The sequence below is a fragment of the Lissotriton vulgaris genome, chromosome 5 (genome assembly GCF_964263255.1).
Source record: "Lissotriton vulgaris chromosome 5, aLisVul1.2, whole genome shotgun sequence".
Lineage (NCBI taxonomy): Eukaryota > Metazoa > Chordata > Amphibia > Caudata > Salamandridae > Lissotriton > Lissotriton vulgaris.
Genome location: NC_141693.1, coordinates 1,096,588,943 through 1,096,609,969, shown reverse-complemented (window position 1 = coordinate 1,096,609,969; position 21,027 = coordinate 1,096,588,943). Strand labels below are relative to the sequence as shown.

The 21,027-nt window shown below is 46.2% G+C and overlaps 1 protein-coding gene across 10 annotated transcripts in view; it reads right to left on the bottom strand.

Moving 5' to 3' along the window:
• Positions 1 to 21,027, bottom strand: part of ADD3 (adducin 3) — a 462,930-nt gene that overhangs the window by 146,452 nt on the left and 295,451 nt on the right. For all 10 annotated transcript variants that reach the window (XM_086922758.1, XM_086922761.1, XM_086922760.1 and 7 more), the window contains one exon: positions 5,834 to 5,983. In XM_086922758.1, the coding sequence (XP_086778884.1) occupies positions 5,834 to 5,983 (150 nt within the window). The remainder of the gene's footprint in view (positions 1 to 5,833; positions 5,984 to 21,027) is intronic.

Genomic DNA, 21,027 nt, shown 5'->3' with positions numbered 1-21,027 from the left:
GTATTTATAATTGGAGCAATTTAACATAAATGGCAAAGTCAACACTAACAGTGTGTATTGGAAAACAAAGCGTGGTACTTGGCTTTACTCAATGAATGTGGCAGGGGAATTGCTTGGCACCTGAGAATACAGCGAGGTGGGGCTGGGCGGAGGTAACAGAGGGGCATGGAGTAAAACAACAGGCAACAAGGAGAATTAGAGAAGCAGAAGGAAGAGTAGTCTATTGGCTACACTATGAATCCTGCCGCTGCCTGTTTGGAAAACGTGCGAGTCTGAGCAAATCCCAACTCACTGTGTTAAAGTTCCACACACACCTGACGGAGCGGGAGGGCTGGAAAACCGAGCCCTTCCGATCGATCTGTCACTTGAAGGGGCCTTAGAAGAAACAGAAAGAAGGAACCATTTCTGTAATACAGTATCAAAGTACTATCGTCTAAGGAGCAATTTAAGTTCAATGCAAGCTGAAGATTAGCAGAACAGGAAACTTGAAAGCTTTCTCTGTCCAGAAGAAAAGCTCCCGAAAAACTAATAGAAACTGTGGCAAAATCCAACACGTGGATCATCAGTGAGCCCTGGTAAAATGAGAAGAGTGCGCACACACGGGTGTTTGATCATTTATATCCGGTAGCCCGGATGGCTATATGGAATTTTATGATAAAGGCAGAAATCTCTAAAGAAAATTGTGATTTCTGCTGGCAGACAGAGCAGATACCCCAAACTTTCCAATAACTGCACAGCTGCAGTTTGAGCAAGATGGATTTTCTTTTTTTAAATGTATTGAACAGACTAGAAAACCACAATCCACCACGAAAAGTTTGTGCCACATCATTCTATCGTGGTAAAGCTGACAAGATAGCTTATTTACCAGTAACTCTGGTTTAACTACAGCGACGAGAAAGGCTTCAAGGACTCTCCACTGTCGTCAGGAGGGTTTCCTTGGTTTGTGCAGCATAGGAGCATTAAAGCTGAACATTCGATTCCGCAGCCTATAACCGCATCATCTGTGCCTTTCATTTGCCTGCAGAGGTAGTAAGCCTCTTCAGATTGTGGCTCACACGAGTGTGCAGTTGTAAAATGTCTCGCAGGCAAGGAGAGATGCTTGTGGGTTCCTCAATAACACAGGCTCCCATGTTCGAGAACTTGAGTATTGGAGAAATCACTTGCATATACAGCGGTTTCATAGATTGACTTACTTTTCAATTGTAATGATGAGCGCAAGAGGAAGGTGTGGAGTTATGGAAGCTTTACTAAAGGCTTTACATTTTATTTCCTTACCATTCTGGCTTCACCCATCCTGGGCATTTAAGTAGTAGTTAGCTTGGCACATGGTGTAGGCGACACATGTTTGCTTAGGCCTTGTGCAGAATCTCTCTCTCCCATAACTTCACCTACACCGGGCTCCTAATTTATCACCCTCCCAGTTCAGCCAGGGCCTTTTAAGAGGCTCTAGCACACACTGCCTCCATCCTGGTCTTAGATTCAGCGAAACTAAATATTGTAGGGGATCTCAATCTCCATTTGCACTGCCGCGACTCCCATGAGATCTCTCATTTCCAGGAGGATTTGGAAGCCTGTCAATTGGTTCAACTGGTAGTGGGCCCTTCAGATCAAGCTGGACATCTACTTGACCCAGTCTTCTCGAATCTACAAATTCTGTCAGTATCCCCTCCCTTTGACATGGACTGACTACCATATTTCTATGTACTTGGATTTAGAAGAGACCACCCTGAGGGCCCCCCCCCGCCAATCCCTGTGGAAACGTCCCTGGCACAAACTGGACGAAACCACCTTTCAATCTACTCTAAATGCTTCCGGCCCAGTCTGGCCTCCTGATCCAGAGGCAGCTGACAGAACGTTTAGGGGCTGGATCAATAATTCACTCGACCAGTGCATCCAGAAGAAACTGTTAGAGTCTAGGCATTCTCAAACACACACGTGGTACAATGAGACCCTTCGGGGCGAAAGGAAAAAATGTAAAATCTTGGAGCGGACCTGGAGGCGGTCATACGACAACACTGCTAAACACACATACAGAAAGGCTATAAAAACTTACCATAATTTAGTTCAAAAAACGAAAGCCTCCTTCTATGCAGCATCAATCGCCTCCAGCTCCAACTCCTCTAAAACCATTTTTTCCCTCGTGAAAGATATGCTGCAACCTCCAACAGGTTCCAGTGACACCATCACTTCCAATACCCAATGTGATTCACTGGCAAACTTCTTTATTAATAAAGTTGATCTCCTCTATAGCGCCCTTGTTACGAGGCAACGCCCGTCCGAACCAGTGGCAATCCCCACTTCTTGTGCAGCCCCTTACTACCTAGAAACTCTGCCGCCTGTGTCCTCTGAAGACTTCGCTACCTTAACAGGTAAAGTAAAATCTGATTCCCCAGACGACCCAGTAAAACCTGACCTCTTTATAAAATTCTACAACTTTGATGATGGAGGGTAGGACATTAATCAACAACTCCCTCCAATCAGCAGTGATTCCTAAATCCTGGAAACACGCTAAAGTTGTACCGCTACCTAAAAAGCCCACTCTTGATTCACCCTTCCCAGAGAATATTAGACCTTTATCTCTGCTTCTATATCTGGCCAAGGTTATGGAATCCCATGCCAACTCCATCCTGACCAACTACCTAGAATCCAATCTGATTCTGGACAGTTCTTAGAATGGATTCCGTTCCAGACATAGCACGGAATCAGCACTCTTGGCAGCACTAGAAGAGGGTAGCACGTCAGCACTATTTTTACTCTATCTTAGTGCCGCCTTTGACACGGTCTCCCATAAAATTCTTCTCCAACGACTTGAGGAAATCGGAGTCAAAGGTGGGGACCTGGCCTGGTTTACGTCATTTCCATCAGAACGTTCCTTCCAGGTTCACGCCCCCCCATATCCATCAAGTGTCTACACTCTAAAGTGTGGTATTCCCCAGGGCTCTGCTCTGAGCCCTACGCTGTTCAAAGTATACGTCCGCCCTCTGGCTCTTCTAGCCAAAGAACTTATCAAAATGATATCTTACGCTGGCGATACCCAGCTGGTGTTCACCTTTACTAACAGCCTGATCACTGACCAATTGAAATTTCGTGCGGATGTCCTGGCCATCTCCGATTGGATGACTAACAACTACCTGCAGCTGAACTTTGCTAAAACAGAGTTGCTCTTGGTAGGTCGCAACACCCACAAATGGGACTTACAGTGGTGGCCTGCGGCCTTTGGCTCCCGCCCCTCCCCCCCACCTCCCCCCCAACCCAAAAACACTGTTAAAGATCTGGGGGTCCTGATTGACACTGCCCTTACCTTCGAGCCTCATGCAAAGTAGGTGGTTGGCACATGCTTTGGCATCCTGTGTAGAGCCTTAAACCCATTCTGGGTTTCTTTGACGCCTCTATCCGCCAATTGATATTGCAAGTTGGTGGTTCTATCGCGCCTAGATTACTGCAATGGTCTACTGCTGGGCACTAATCAAACAGTTATGGCCAGACTTCAGCGAGTACAAAATGCAGCAGCACGCACTCTTTTTGTCGTACCCAGGCTATGCCGCACCTCCAGCCTACTGCGCCACCTTCATTGGCTGCCCATAAGGCAAAGAAATCAATTTAAAACCTTATGTACCACTCACAAGATTCAATGGTCCCCAATTTCTGCAGGAGCTATGCACAGCCTATGTTCCTAGGTGCGCTCCACGCTCCGTCGATCAACATTTGCTGTGCACCCCACAAGTTCGCCGCTGCAGAGCTGGGGGCCGCTCCTTCAAAGCTCAGGCCCCCGCACTGTGGAACTCCATCCCTCTGTCTGCTCGCAACACCTGCGATCAATGGACATTTAGGAGGCTGATTAAAACCTGGCTCTTCACGACCATCTAGCTACACTCCTTCCTGCCTCCTGCTCTGCAAGCGCTGGGACGCCCTGTTGCTGGGGCAGCCATGCGCCATATAAGTTCCTATAACATAACATAGGTCTTCCACAGGTCCAGAACTGGCCCTGCCATATGTAGTGTAGTTGTATCCTCTGTGAGGATACACTCTAACCCGCCCTATCAATCTTCTGTTGAAAGTGTTCTAACAAAAGGCAAAAAAACCAACTAAATCCACCTGTCAGTTCAATGTTTTATTGTTACCTAGCCATCTGAAGGTGGATCAAATGAGACCAATTACTCTGTTCTCTTCAGTTATTTGTGACCGTGCTAGTTCTGAGTGAAAGTCCTGCGGTACGAACCATCATTAAGAACTTGGCTTCACACAAGTTGGTAAAGGGATTAGCAATTTTTGTTGTTATTTTCTTTTTTAGTCCTAGTTTAAGTGAGAAACAACTTTTTTTGTAGCAGAAGAATACAAGATTAAAAATGTTTTCAACTAGGAAGAAAATTTAGTGTTACCACTTTAAGCTGCCTTTTTATGGTTGAATCAGTTTTGCCAAGACTAGTCTTTTCTAAAGGGAATAAGGTATTACTAAGAGGGGTGGGGGGAGGGGGGGGGGGGGGGTGGGACCCGGACCAGGAGCCGCACCAGGAGCCTGTTCAGTGTCATGCTTCATCATCGGGCTTTTGCTCCTCGTTGGGCTGGTGCTGCAATGCGTGACGGGTCCCCTGAAGGGTCACTTTCGCAGAGATCTTTTAAGAGAAAAGCAGGTAGGTGAGTGCGGGTATGTGAAGTGGATCCAATGGGAACAGTGGTGAAGTGCGTGCAGGAGTGGGTAAATAAAACTACCTAGGGGTATCCATAGGAAAACCCTTTAATAGTGTGGTGCCCCTGGCAGATTAAAAAACCAAAAGGTTGGTGAGTTACTGTAGGGCTTAATGTACCCGTGTAACTAAAAAAAGGTCGACCCGACGAGGAGCAAAAGCCCAATGATAAAGCATGACACTATGACTTAACAACAACGTATTACTCACACATCAAGGAACAATAAAGACTAGCCAGGACAGCGGCAAGGAAGATGTAGCTACAGCAAGGGCTGGAATTTGCAGCCATGCACGGATTACCAGCTCTCTTTATACTATCCCTTATGTCGTGACTGTTAGAGCTGAATAAAGATTTTCAAAACAGGGAACCAACAGAATGCTGCATTTGTCAAGACCGGATTGCTGACAGTAGACAATAGAGTTATTCAGATGTACAATTATCTGTAATTAAATAATATCTAAACAAACTTGTGAACTAAACAAGTGTCCTAACAGTTGACCACCCTTGAAGTGCAAAACACATAAGTAGAGTTGCTCTCCCACAGTAGCAAAGGAACCATCCAATAGACTAGCAATAAAGAAAAACAACATGATAGTAACACCAGCATAGGTCGGTGCAGGGAAATGGTACCTGAGAATCAAGGAACACGGAAGCCCTTGGTATAAAGGTTTGGAGGCAGCACGTAAGAGACCAGGACATGTTTAGAAACATATGCTGGCCATTGAAGGGCTGCATAATTGACCAATATGCTCAGGAAAAAAGAATCCTAGCAGGTCTGCAGGTGTGAAAGCCACAAGTTGGCAAAGCAATGGCAGGTAGTGTTAACAATAGAAGAAACAAAGCAAAGGTTAAACTGGACACCTTTCTCAGGTGCACAGTTGTTCGCAATACTGCTTTCTGAGGTAGTGACTCGGTCTACAAAGGACTAAACCACCAGTTATAGTGGCCTATGATGCACTGTGCTTGGGAAATCCAAGGAAACTTCGGCTAGAGGGTTGTAGGCGCATGTCATTACTGAACAAAATTACATTTACTGGACGCAGTTTATGTGCAAGATATATTTATTATGGTTAAAAGCAAACTTATAATGCGCTACAAAGAGTACATTTAAAAACATTTACTTAAGGTACCAAAAAAGATAACTTACCGCTGCTGTTGCAGGAGTGTGAATGTGTATGGCACATCTCACATCCGGACGCATGGAGTAGATCGCTGCATGAGGACTGAAACCGGATTGGTCTATTCTTAGATTGGTGATCCCCTGCTCAACCACCTCGCCGATAATATTTACTTTTACCTGCAAAGAAAAATCCAAAGGAAATCATTTATTCCGGTGCAAAAAAAATGCAGGTTACTGTTGTGAGAAGTTGGCCCGATATGCAACGTTCGCTATTCTAGCGACCGCTATGTATCGTTCCAACGACCCTTATGGTGTTTGGTTGTAAGTCAACCTATAGACCAGCTATCCTAGTAGCGTGGATACGAGCAGTCTAAGGCTAAAGACTCGAGAGGGCGTGTTAAGCCAGCTGTTTACCACACATGTACCCCTTGAATACCCAGTGAAAGGACACCACACAAGTGTTATGAAAATAAACAGGATATTTATTAAGAATCACAACAGCCCTGTACTCTTTATGAGGACAGGGTACTAAGCACAAACCAAATCTCTTTAGCAAATACTTCAAGTGCACAATTAAAACAAGTGTCCGAGGACACGGAAAGGTTAAGGTCTCGGGCGGACCCGATAAGGCAAGTCGGAAGCGAGGGACTCGGGACCCTAGAGTAAGGAGGCTATGCAGGCACCGAAATGCCGAGTTACCTAGCCACGAGGGCTGCGGCTGCACAAGTCTTACAGGCGTCGGGGTCTTCGCTGACGAGCCAGGAGCCGGAAGAAAGGAGTTGCTGGCCGGCGACCAGTGCTGAATAGTTCGTAGAGATCCAAGCCTGGATCGGAGATTGATGAAACCTGAAAGCAGAGGGGACCAAGTTCGTACTACTAGCCAGTAGTCAGAGGGTACCAGGAAGGCACCGGTTGGCCGTCACCTCGACTAGGTGAGTGGGCGACGCTAGGCTCTGCAGTCTCACGGACCAGGAGGCGTTGTCGGCGACCACGGTGGAGGTGCGAGCTGTCCCACGAAGGATGATGCTGTCGGCGTCGCTGGGCCCAGGATGGGGCAACAAGCCTTGGCAGATCTCAGGGCCACGTGGTGGGCCTAAGATGGCGTCTTGAGTGGACCAGGAGGGTCCGGGGTGCTTCTCGCAAAGATGGAAGCAAGGGCCAGTCTGGAGCAACCAGACCAGCAGTGATGATTCTCGGATGTCGTCACAGAAGGGCACAAGCCAGCGGCGAGTGACCAGACAACGTGCTGAGCAGCGAGCAGAAGGGCCCCACGCAGATCGTGGAGATGCTGGGAGACTGCACTTCGGTGCTAGAGCGGCTCAGGGTCGGGGCTTCTCGGACCCCAGAGCACTCACCAGAGAGTTACCTCGATGGTCGTGCTGGTTTTTAAGAGCGTGCAGGTTCTGATGATGGCCGGTCCCTCGAGGTCTCGTCGCACCCACAGATCACAGCTGAGCTGATGACGTGGGTAGAGGTCAGAGGTGCCAGGGAAGCCGGTTCTCGTCGAGCTGGGCCGTCGGATCCTTGAGGAAGGACTTGCAGCAAACCGCAGAGTTCTTAGATGGTGCCCGCTGATGCAGGGTGACTACTCCTTAGTCACAAGGGAGAAATCTTGAGAAGAGTCTTGAGTGTCCTTTCGTAGAAAGTCGTTCTTGATTCAAAGATGATCTAATTTGGAAGGGTCCCCGCTCCGGCCTTTATCCTAAAGAAAGGGGTGGGTACATGACTAGGTCCTGCCCTAAGGGTGGGACCAGGAAGGGGGGTAGTTACACCCCTCTCCCCTGCCGGACTTTCCCCAGGCCAGGGCTGTCGCCCCTGGAACTGGTTCTAACCGGCAGATGCGTAGTGAGCACCGGGGTGCCACTCCGCAGTCACCTTCTCGCAAAAGCCCTACCTACCCAGAATACACAAACCCTGTCTGGGACGGTGCGAACACCGCCCTCGACAGGAAACCCTTTGTCCAAGCGCTCCTCGCTGGAAGGACTCCCAGCAGCAGGAGGTCAGACTCGTGTCTGTGGTGGCAGCATCCATTTTGTGGAGCTGAGGCTTTCGTTAACGTTAACCGGGGTTCACAGTTACGTACATGTCGTGTCCCTCTAGAAGGGCGGAATGCTAACCTCGTCGCCAGAGTTGGTGAGAGGGCAGCATCCCGATTCGTATGACACCTTACTCGACATGTCTTGATAACGCGACACCGAAGTTACCGATGTGGTACGCGTTATCATGGAACAGCCATTGGGTCTTGATTCCGCAAGCTGCAACCGGGCTCGGCTCGGGCCTGAACCTAGCTCACACGAGCCCACGCACTCTGCCTTCAGGATTGTTAAGGCCTGCCATAGGAGTGACTGATAGGAACTCGGGTGTCCATTGTATGGTTAGATATAGAGCTACTATACCTAAAGCAAAGTGTGATTACACGACTTCGCCCCAGCTGTCATGCAGCCAGTTGTGTCAAATTTAGGAGGCCAGCCAGGGGTGGCATAATACATGCTGCAGCCCCTGGCGGCCCTGGGTACACCTATGCCCTACGTTACGGGGTCTGATAAGGTGGCCCAGTACCAATTGGAAATGCACCTAGGGTACATGGAATCCATTTTAAAGAGAGAGCAGTAGGCCTGGGGTCCTGGTTGGCAGGGTCCCAGGTCGACTATGTCCAAAACCAGCTAGAACACAGGGCAAAAAGTTGGGGGCAACCATAGTCAGGATGTACCTTCCTACAACTGTCTTTTCCAAACGGAGAGAACTTTCAGTATATACTAAAAAAAACAGTGACAAATATGCTTTCATCGTTTTTTTAAGCAGCAAAGTTTGACTTAAAGTATCAGACACGCCTCCTACAAATAAGATTGCGAATGTAGTATTGTAATCTTTGTTCCAAATAAAAGAAACAGCCTGAATAAAGACATTCTAGAAAGCACAATCAGCCAAGAAAGGGATAACCAGTAAAGGTGAAACAGGGCGGGCTGTGAAAGGTCTAGCAGTGTAAATCTCGCCATGATGTTTGATGGCAATCAACACTATACTCTCTGGAAAGAACATCTGCAGTGTTTACAGGACCAGAGCTCCTAGTGACACCTGTTGAAACCAGGATAAGAACAAGAACGGAAGCACTATCAATGGATAAGCACTAACTGGACACTCCAAACATTGTGAACTTTCAAAGGCCCTCCAACCTCTCACCAACTTCATCCGAAGCCTGGCAGGCAATTCTCCAAAGTATCCTTTATTTATTTTAATTCGTACAGTACTTTTAAGCGAATGGATAATACAGTACAATTATGCAGTAGAAAAAGCAGATGTACAGAGGGTGCAGAATTAAGAATTTACCATAGAGAAATCGAATAAAACACCAATAGCAATGGTAAGCGAGGAATCTACAAGTTTTTTGTTTTTTTAACACTGTGGAGGTGGGCGACAGAGGACATAGAGACGAAGGGAATTCTATGGATTAGGGAACACATTTATCACAAAACAAAACCTAGAAGCACAAGGAGGGAACAAACATGACAGAAAATTATGATGGAAGACTCCAAAGAGGATGGTATTGGGCAAGTTAACCGGAGCGCGAAGGTGGGGCAAGAGAAAGCAAACAGAAAAGGGAACTGAAAGTGCCTGAAGAGAGGGAGCTAGGAAATACTAAACGGAAAAGGAGCAACAAAAGAACAGTAAGCACATCCTAAGAATATATAAACAGAGGAATGGACAGGAAATGATGGAGAGCACATCTGAGGTGACAAACACAAAAAGATTAAAACAATTCAAGCAGAACCAACCAAGAGTTTCAAATAAAGGTAAGGCGACGGTAAAAGGAATATGGTTGCATCTTTTTGATTTAGAAATTAAAACAGCTACTTTCATCAGGATCCGAGTGGAGAATAAAAAAAAACGTTAACAGAAAATCGAATTAATGAAGTGAATGTCGGAAAGGAAAGAGAAGGAGACTAAGACAAAATACATTCTATTTCTGACAGGCTGACAAAACAGGAGTGATTGCTCTTTCAGGATTCAATTCCAGTTAGAAAATAAGACAGGGGGGTGGATAAGGTTTGGGGAAGGGAAGGCAGAACACAGAATCACCAGCAGGAGCATGTCTGCTAAAGCAAAAAGAGGATTTCAGAGAGGCTGGAGGAAATGCGGAGAAAGAAGTAAACAATGGTAGAACAATGTGGACATAGAATTAGGATGGGTTAGTAGATAACCTTTTCACGAGATAGAAAAAAGCAAGCCTACAGATGCGAGTTAAACCAATCCAGAACAGAGTCTGCCTTACCTAAAGACAGGGAAGAAATACACTAGATCATGGTGTAATATTGAACTGGAATAACTGAAGAAAGTGTCACAAACTATTAGGACAATGTTGGTTTGAACTAGACAAAACAGGATTCAGATTACATCGAAGGAGACACCACAAGGTAATTAAGTTTTTTCCTCCTCAAAATCGTGAAAGTAAACCAATCTTTGAAGTGTTCCAACAGATTATCAATACTAACATCCTTAACTGCCATCAAATTGCAATCCAGCAGCCGTGAGGATCTTGTATAAACTTTCAAATTGAAAATCACGGAGATAATCTGGAAATCACTGGAATCAAGACAGGCCCATTCCTCCCTACGTAATAACAAAACTGGCAACCAAGGAAGTTGTCGACATCATGAAAAGAAAACAAAAACATACTTTTTCTAATATGTTGGAGGAGTCCTGCATGAAGTTTGTAATGAAGCAGTTCTTTCCAAATGAAGCAGCCGATATCACAAAACAGGTCAGCGCATCTCTGATACAGGGGATAGTCCAGAGTACACCAGACATCGTCATATCCCTATTGAAGCCAACAGAAGATCCAAAAATCCCGACCAGCACCCATCCAATCTCAAACATACTATAGCCAAATAAAGCATATGGCACAAAATCGCATTTTTCATGTATTGTTCTGTGGTGAGTGACAAACTATTTAAGTCATTAGGAGCTCCTTATGACCTGGGATTAAGGAAAAATAAGCCACCCTCATATTACTGATTTCTCTGCAGCACAATCTACCATGTGTTTGTTCATGTATGCATGTAATGGTATTTGTAAAGAAGTAGTCTAGCTATAGAGCAGTGAATTGCTGAACAGTCGGTACCGTGCAACAAATACTGTGAAAATTTCCAAGAACACAGACTATGGAGGGGTGGTTGGTTTCTATCATGCACTGAGGCACTGCTCCCTGACTACAGTATCTGTTGGAAAAAAAATTGCAACTCTAAAAGAAGCAGCAGAAATTACTGACTATACCATGAAATGAATCTACTCTTTTCTCACAAGACAAAGCCAGCAGCATATGACTGGATTCAAAGCATGAACCGACCGGAGAGTCATTTGAGGAGTACCAGAGGGCTCCGCTCCGTCACTGCCATTGCTCAAAACATACAAGTTCCAGCAGACAAGTACTCGAGAAATGCCAAAAGAAACAAGACCTCAGAAGAACTAACTACATAGTCAATCAAACATTACCAAACGTCTCAACCACATTTTCCTTTGGATGAAAGAAAGCATCTGTTTAAACGAACATGAAACTGCAAGTTAACAGCTGGAAACCTACGCCCAAAGCACACCAGTGTGAATGACTCAAGTCTAAGAAGACTTCCAACCATTTCCAAAACAAAAAGAAAAACAATCTGGTGGTCATCTTTGACGGAGATCCCACTTTTATCTCCAGACAAAGGCACTGGCAAAGGACAGCGATTTTCAGCTTTCCTATACCTTGCAAAAATCTTTGTGCACCTTCAAACCGAATACAAAGAGAAGCAAACAGCAGCATTTGTTGAGGGCTCACGCATGAGAAATAGAATATTCTGTACGGCAAACTTCCCAAGACAATTGTCAGATTGCAGAATCAAGCAGCTTTAATATTCCTTCAACTCAGCATGCCAGCCCGGGTGCAACTTGCACTGAAGTCCCCCACCTGCCTATCATGGGAATCAAGGTGATGATGTTATGCATTAGACACGAGGGATGGTGGTGTAAGCGCTCTGGGTACCTAATGTCTGATCAGATTCTTCCTTATGGGCTCAACCAGGTTTTAAAAAAAAAATTTGATCTGTCGCTGGGTTGAGCCGAATCCCTATACGGAGAGACGAACTCAAGTGTATTTCAGGAAACTTCTAAAACTATGGTTTTCTTTATAGCACACCGAGGATATCACAGGGCATTAACAGTTCACAAACCAGCTACCAAGACTATTGGTCGCTGGCTTCAAGTTTGCCTTTGACAGTGTAAAGAGCCTTGTGGCTAGAGTCACGCTATAGAAACAGCACATGCATACATACATACGGAGGACATGATGTGAGAAGTGTAGCAAATGAAGAATAGTGGATCCTTCCTCACATTTGGATTTTAAGTAATCCTGCTGCAGAGCCAGCAATAAGAAAGTCATTCTGTAGAGCGTTACAAAACATTAACCGTGGTAAAGACAACAAATGGAAACAAAAATAATAAGATACAAGACTGATGGGAATAAATTCAAAAGCAGAGTGTGAGGTTTCTTAATAGTAAGCACTAGACCACTGCATTGAAAAAGCTTGCCTTAAGTTAGTTTATTTTTCCTTCGCAAGTCAATTTGGCTGAAAACTTGGAGCGAGGTTGTTCTTACCCAGCAGCAGGTTCTTTGTACGTAGCGGAAAAAAGTTAACTAAATGATTGCTCCAGTCTAGTGTTAGTCAGAAACTGGTTCCTTTCATTGCTTCGAAAGTAAAGGTACCTGACCATATCCACTCCCTGCTAACTATCTCATGGGTGTCCCTGGCAGAGTTTCAGATTTGACACTAAGGGAGAATGGGCAGCATATTGGGCTTGGATGTACTGCACTCCCTTGAGCTGGGAGCCAAAACAAGCTGGAATGCTGAGCCAATCTATAACCTTGCGACATCTATAGCTGTAAGATTTCATGTAGATATAACTTGGTTGCTAGAGCTCCCTTATATGGTTCTGTGTATATGTTAGGAGCTTCCCCTGCAACCAAGAAAAGTCAATGGTCTCTCTTATAAGATGGCATTGATTGGTTCCACTGCTTTCCTTTTGATCATTTGCAAAAGATGGCCCACATTTGTGCCACTGAAAAGCACATCTAGAAGACATGTCTAAACATCAAGTTTGAAACTGAAGTACTTCAGCCAGGTTGGAGTGCTCATAAACTGCACCCTGAGCAAATAGCCAAAACAGTGTGAATCTGATAGATCTCTGCACGCTTAGATGCGCAGCTCTGCTCGGTTGTCACTTTCCAAGACACCTGTTGCTTATCTCTGGTAAATACAGAACTTGCTCATCTAATTTTCCCAAGCCTGTCTGCGAAAATGAGAAAAGGGAACTGCTACATTTGCTGAATCGACTGGAAAGGGGGGAAAAAAAAGCTGTTCTGAGCACATTTTCACTATGCGGCTCCACTTTCAACAGTCCTTCAAAAACAGCAACAGATAAGGGTTGTCTGAAAGCCTTCTTTCTATTGCTGATGCTGCATAGTGCAGCTTAGTTATACCACTGAGTCCAGTAGAGTGAGGATTTTAAAAGTGATGCAGGAACTTTAAAACTTTGAACCACTGAAGGTTGGGAAGGGTTGCGTTTTTAGGTCGAGGTACTATCCAGTTCGTCAGAACCGGAAGTAGCGAGATCTTATGTTTCATAGAGGGGCTCTTCATCCCGCCTCCAATTTTGGCTCTCTCCCATTGGCTGGCTTCCTAAATGGAGGCCAGCCATTGGAGGAGAGAGCCTTCACTCCAAATAGGCTCCGTCCTTTTCGGATTTGGAGGTGTGTTCGGTGTTCTTCTTTCCACTTTTTAGGCACGCCTACTTCTGAACACCGAACACGCCCCCAAATCCGAAAAATTCCTGAAGCTTGAGGCCACCATTTTGTTCCCTTCGCAGTGAAGGTGAGCCGTTCCTCGCTGTCCTCTTGTATTCTTCCCCCTGCCTTCTGCTGTCCTCTTGCCTTCTTCCCCCTGCCCGTGTATGTTTCCCGCCCCCCTCCCGCCCCGCTGTCCGTGTATGTTTCCCGCCCCCCTCCCGCCCCGCTGTCCTTGTATGTTTCCCGCCCCCCTCCCGCCCCGCTGTCCGTGTATGTTTCCCGCCCCCTTCCCGCTGTCCGTGTCCGCAGCTCTCCTCTGTCCCGGTCCCCCCCTCCGCAGCTCTCCTCTGTCCCGTTCTCCCCCCTCAGCTCTCCTCTGACCCGCTCCCCCCCCTCCGCAGCTCTCCTCTGTCCGGTTCTCCCCCCTCCCACCGCCCGCTGCTCTCCTCTGTCCCGCTCCCCCCTCCCTCCGCCCGCAGCTCTCCTCCGTCCCGAAACGTGAATAACATTTGTGCAACCCTCAGATAAACAATGAGCCTGAGCAACAGAGGCGTGAGTCAAGATGTACAAGGGCGATACGAGTGGCATGTTTTCCGGTCAATGGGGCAATTGCAAGCACCAGACCAGGAAATGCGGCTCTCGTGCGAAAAACAAGCTTTAGCAGAAATCTTTATGCAACTTCTTGGATGGAATGCACGTTCTAGGCATTACATGATTTTCTCCTCGCACAAACACACAGTGAGTCACAGGTGTAGTACAGGTTTGCAGACAGGCTCTGAGTGGCGGGTTGTTGTAGTCTGACTGCGTGTTTGTATGTTTCCAGTGAGACTTTGCCGCAGGCCAAGCTCAGGGAAGCATATCCTATTGTTACGAGGCTGCCATCCCGTTGTGTATGTCTCCCTCCGATTGCAGTAGTGGCAGTACCGCTTTTTTTTGCTTACATTTTTTGTTTGTCCTGTGTTTTTGGTCACCATCCCGTCGTGTATGTTCCCCTTTTCCCGGTGTGTCCGAGTCCTGTGCGCTCCGATTGCAGTAGTGGCTGTCCCGCTTTGTTATCGTCACCATCCCGTTTTGTATGTCTCCCTCCGATTGCTGTAGTGGCTGTCCTGCTTTTTTTTTATCATGAAGCTGAACTTGTAAACGGATTTAACCATGCTTCAATGTGCACATTACGGTGCCATTGTAGTGTGCAAGATGATTATGTCCAGAATGTACTAAAGATATTCAAGCGGTGAAAAACGTTTTTTAATGCAGATTTACCGATATGCTGCATTTACACACACGACGTGCTATATTTCTGTATGCATAAATATTTACTCATGGAAGTACTCATGGGACTCTTGACAGTTGTAGCACCTTCGAAGAATATATTATTCTTTATGCATTTCAAGAAAGATGAAAGTGTCTGTAAAACTTGGGCATAAATCGGCAAATGTCGTACTTTGCTTGTGAAACTAGACAAAAAGAGGGAAGGGCCGATTAGTAGCTTATAAATCATTTATTTAATTAACTTACTTTATGAGGTGTTTGACAACTTACACCAGAACGTTTAATTGGCATTTCGCGTTGTAGATGGCACACTTGGATGGTATTAATTGTATCGACTCTGGACAGATGACAGGCTGAGGCGGCTCTGTTGGATTCGAATCTGTAACCTAAGGGTCCAAGACAGATTCCCCTGGCAGGCTCCCAGCTTCCAGAGCGGTCTACCCGATATATGGGAAGAATGCAATAGGTCACAGCATAAGAATGTAGAAAAGGGAAGGGGCCTATAATTAATTAATTAATTGCAGGTTTATATAGCGCTAGGATCGACTCCTGGAGGAGTATCTCTGCGCTTCGACCGCTGCGAAACCCTTCCTGGCTTCCCTGAGAGATGGTCCCTTAATGGGTATCTCCAGGGTCAGACCAGGCATCCCCGGCGGTCTGGTGGGGCCGTTAGTGAAGATGAGGCAAGCTAATGCCCAGAGTTGCCGAGTGTGATCGCTGATCAGAGTGGGCACCGAGGCGAGAGAATTATCGAGTCCGCTGACCCTGGTCCAGAAACCTGCCGGGTCGGGAATCGAACCCTGGTCCCAGGCCGTCCTCTGCTCTCGGGTTTGCCGCCTCTAACCAGTGAGCCACACTACTTCCTCCAATAAAATCGGACAGCTATCTGTGAAGGAGAAACCTTGCTTTGATAAGGCTTTCTGCCCTGAAGGCCAGAGCCTCCCTTCATCTTCTCAGAGGGATGTCTCTGTTCACTGACATTTTCCAGATAAGCTAAGTTCTCTGGATGCAAGGGCATCCTTATATCAGGAATGAGGTCCTTGTACAACGATTTGAATTATGCCCTATGCTTGCTCAGTGGGCTGATGCACCTGCTTTAGAGTTTTAGGTGCAACTTGCAGTTCACACGTTAAAATACCGCCAGGAAAGACTTAGTCTTTCATACTTCTTAAGAGCATTAAACGAGTCCCATTGAATTGTTTAAAAAAGAATATACATAAATAGCACTGCAAACAAGCTGGGTTTAGGCTACTAGAATGTACATCTCACACGGATGCTCCTTGTGCATGCTCCCCGTGGTTTCTGTGCGCCCATGGAGGCTGTGTGTTCCACTGAGAATCTGTGCTCTTCCCAGACTGCCCTGGTGACAATACTATTGTGGCCTTAGGCTGCTAATTTGTAGCTCACAGAGTTCAGTACGATCCCCTAGAGTGGTGTGAGCTAGACTCCGGATACCACACAGACACTTTGGAAATAGGCTGTGACTGAGTTTGTAGCGCCCAGAGGGTGTGGTGTGTGTGTGTGCTAGAGAGAGAAATAAGGAACGAAGAATGTCGAGTCTATGTGCACAGGAGGAGGTCTGGTGGTTACCAAATAGCCCCAGATGATAGGTTATGACAGAGTGTGTAACTCTCAGAATGTCTATGTGCGGGAAGAAATGGGGCCGGACAGGTCTCTTATTCCTCCATGCATTGCATTAGGTGTAGGTGTGTTTTTATAAAATGTTACTATTAAATACAGTATACTTTAACATGGTTTAAATTCTTTGTACTTCCACCGCGCCACTCTCTTCCCCCCACACCACTCTCTTCCCCCCACACCACTCTCTTCCCCCCACACCACTCTCTTCCCCCCACACCACTCTCTTCCCCCCACACCACTCTCTTCCCCCCACACCACTCTCTTCCCCCCCCCCACACCACTCTCTTCCCACACCACTCTCTTCCCCCCCACACCACTCTCTTCCCCCCCACACCACTCCCTTCTCCCCACACCACTCTTTCCCCCCACACCACTCTTTCCCCCCACACCACTCTCTTCCCCCACACCACTCTCTTCCCCCACACCACTCTCTTCCCCCACACCACTCTCTTCCCCCACACCACTCTCTTCCCCCACACCACTCTCTTCCCCCACACCACTCTCTTCCCCCACACCACTCTCTTCCCCCACACCACTCTCTTCCCCCACACCACTCTCTTCCCCCACACCACTCTCTTCCCCCACACCACTCTCTTCCCCCACACCACTCTCTTCCCCCACACCACTCTCTTCCCCCACACCACTCTCTTCCCCCACACCACTCTCTTCCCCCACACCACCAAAAGGACCACAGGCAACAATTCCTAATTCAATTGAGCCACTGCTGGAGGGATTAAGCTGACTGCTCAGGTTGCAGGGCTGGACAGCGCTGACTAAGCCTGGAGAAACTTTTACAACTCTTCCTCTGGGTAACAGCGGGGGAAGCGTTCTAAAAGGCTGAAAGCACAAATTAAACTCTGGCAGCCGTGTTCAGCCCGGACTCACGTGGTGTGACCTATCCTGCAGCAGGCACCACCAAGCTGAGAAATGGAGCCGGACAGGTCTCTTATTCCCCCATGCATTGCATTAGGTGTAGGTGTGTTTTTATAAAATGTTACTATTAAATACAGTATACTTTAACATTGTTTAAATTCTTTGTACTTCCACCGCGCCACTCTCTTCCCCAACACCACTCTCTTCACACACACACCACTATCTACACCACTCTCTTCCCCCCACACCACTCTCTTCCCCCCACACCACTCTCTTCCCCCCACACCACTCTCTTCCCCCCACACCACCAAAAGGACCACAGGCAACAATTCCTAATTCAATTGAGCCACTGCTGGAGGGATTAAGCTGACTGCTCAGGTTGCAGGGCTGGACAGCGCTGACTAAGCCTGGAGAAACTTTTACAACTCTTCCTCTGGGTAACAGCGGGGGAAGCGTTCTAAAAGGCTGAAGGCACAAATTAAACTCTGGCAGCCGTGTTCAGCCCGGACTCACGTGGTGTGACCTATCCTGCAGCAGGCACCACCAAGCTGAGACTGTCCCGCAGCTGCATCGTGTTATATTCAAATTGATGACATCGTCCCTTCATTGCTGCACTCTCTGCTCAGCCCCGCCTCCCATCCAGCCTGCAGCCCTCACTCCTCCACTGCACCATCACTCACTGCTGCACTCTCTCCTCAGCCTCTTACGGTACCGTCCTTCACTGATGCACTCTCCTCAGCCTCTCACTGCACCATCCCTTCACTCTCACCTCAGCTCCACTATACTGTCCCTTCGAACTCTCTCACTACCTCACTCTCTCACTACCTCACTATCTCTCTCACTACCTCACACACTACTACACTATCTCTCATTCACTCTCTCTCTACCTCAATCTCTACCTCACTACTCAACTCTCTCTCACAGCATCACAATATCACTACCACAGTAACTATCTCTCTAACACACTACTTCACAACTTCACTCTCTCTATCTCACTACCTCACTCTCTCTACAGCACTACCTCACTCTATCTATTACTATCTCACTGCCTCACTATATCACGACACGCTCTCTCAAAAATTCACTACAACACTCTCACTACCTCACAACTTCACTCTCTCTCACTACCTCACACTCTCTCTATATACTACCTCACTCCATTTCTATTTCACTGTCTCTCTCTCACTATATCACGACACACTCTCTCTAAAGTTCACTACATCACTCTCTCACTACCCCACAACTTCACTCTCTCTCGATCTCACTACCGCTCTCTCTCTCTCTCTCTCTCAAATACACTAACTCACTTTCACACTCATACACTACCTCACTCTCTCTCTAGCTCACTCCTTCACAACATCGCTCTGTTTCTATCTCAATACAGCACAACAACTCTCACCCTCACTACCTCCTTCTTTCACTACCTCACTCTCTCCATCTCTCACTACCTCACTCTATATCTACTTCACTCTTCCACAAAACAAAAATAACTACATCACTACTCAAATTATATCTATAAAACTATCTCACTCTCTCTCTCACTAACTCTCTCCATAACATCACTCTATTTCAATATCACTCTCACTACCTAACTATAACACAGGTCACTCACTCAAAAAATAACTACAACACTCTCTCGCTGACTCACTCTCTATCTCACTAGCTCACAAGTTCACTCTCTCTCTCTCCAACTTACTACATCACTCCATCTCACTAACTCTCTCTTTCTAGCTCACTAAGTCACTTTCACTCTCTCTTACACTACCTTAATCCTTCTCTATCTCACTACGTCACAACATCACTCATTATTTCTATCTCACAACCACCAAAAAACACTCTCCATCCCTAACTCACTCTTTCACTACCTCACTCTCTCTGTCTCACTACCTCACTCTATCTACCTCACTCTCTCTCACTACCTCACTCTCTCTCTTTCTATCTCACTAAGTCACTTTCACTCACTACCTCACTCTCTCTCGATCTCACTACCTCACAAACTCACTCACTGTTTCTATCTCACTACCTCAGAACATCCCTATACCTCACTCTTTCAGTACCTCACTTTCAGTCTCTCACTACCTCACTCTCTATCTACCTATCTCTCACTACATAACTCTCTACTCCACTCTATCTCACTACCTCACTATCTCACAACTTCTCTCTCTCAAAACATCACTACCTCACTCTCACTACCTCACTCTCTAGCTCACAACCTCTCAACGTCACTCTCTTTCTCTAACTCACTACCTCAATCACTCTCTATCTCACTACCTCACTTCTATCTCACTAACTCACTTTCACTCTCTTTCACTATCTCTTTCTCCATCTCACTACATCACAACATCACTCTATGCTTATATCTCACGACCTCACAACATCACTCTCCCTCACTCTTTACTACCTCACTCTCTCTCACTACCTCACTCTCTCTCTATTTCAATACCTCACTCGCTCTCTCTATCTCGCTACCTCACTCTCTCTCTGCTAATGCAATAGGTATCACATATGCAAAAAATAAAGCTAATGCCAATACAAATAACAATGCAATTTATTTAGGGATACAAAAAAGATAAAAAAATAATGAGCAATTCCAATAGCTCTACCTATAATATTGCCGAGACCATTGCATTGTAAATGCTTGTTCATTATTTACGGCTGCAAATAGGAAATTGTCTTCCCCCTGATTCTTCATGAACAAGACGACTACATTTTACTGTATTTTTCTGCTAAAGGTTGAAAAAAATCTTCAGATGTCGAAGACCCTGAAATACACTTGGCCTTCAGCTCTACATAGCCTTCCCATGAATTCATCCCCAGAGCCTCTGTTGGTCTTCTATGTCTGCAGCTTACAGACAGTCCTGCTGCTTCACTCTTTGATAGCATTCCTCCTCACACTGTCTCTTTATGAAAATGGTGATCTTCCCACTAATGTAGGAGGGCGTACATCCAATTAGCATTCAGGCTGTACCATGGGTGCTACACATGTAGTAGCAAAGATGTTCTAAGGCACCTAATCATATATGACCAGGATGACAAGAATTTATGTACTCCTCGGACAGACTGGCTGAGGTGATGCTAAAGGCCGAGATATATAAAAACAGCAATTTCAAACTGTTCCTTATCCTCACTACTATTTCACACTCATCTTCTCCCTTCAGCCTTTTTTCCCTTTACTACTATAGTCCTTTTTTGCTGCGTTTTCTTGGTAGGGCAGTTGAACTCCTTCAAAAATTACCACTGTTATTATCAGTTGGCTACCCATCAGTAGCTTTTACATCTAAGTCTTCAGAACACATTTTAGAAAGCGGCAAACGTCGACAGTGGAATCTTGTTTCTTGATGCCAGGATCAGCACTAGAACTTTCAGCATCGGAGAGAGAGTGTATAACCACTCACTGTCAACAACAATCTAGATTTCCAAGCATTTTCTTGTTCAATGTCAAAAGTAATTATTGCCGGGAAAAAAGATTTTCTCGAGCATGAGCGAAACTACAGGAAGAGAAATGGGGGAAGCGCAATTGAAATAATTTCAACATTTAAAATTCTTTTTACTCTGCATTTCATAGTTTAATATACCTTAGTAAAATACTGTGAATTAAGACAAATGGAACTAGTAGAACTGA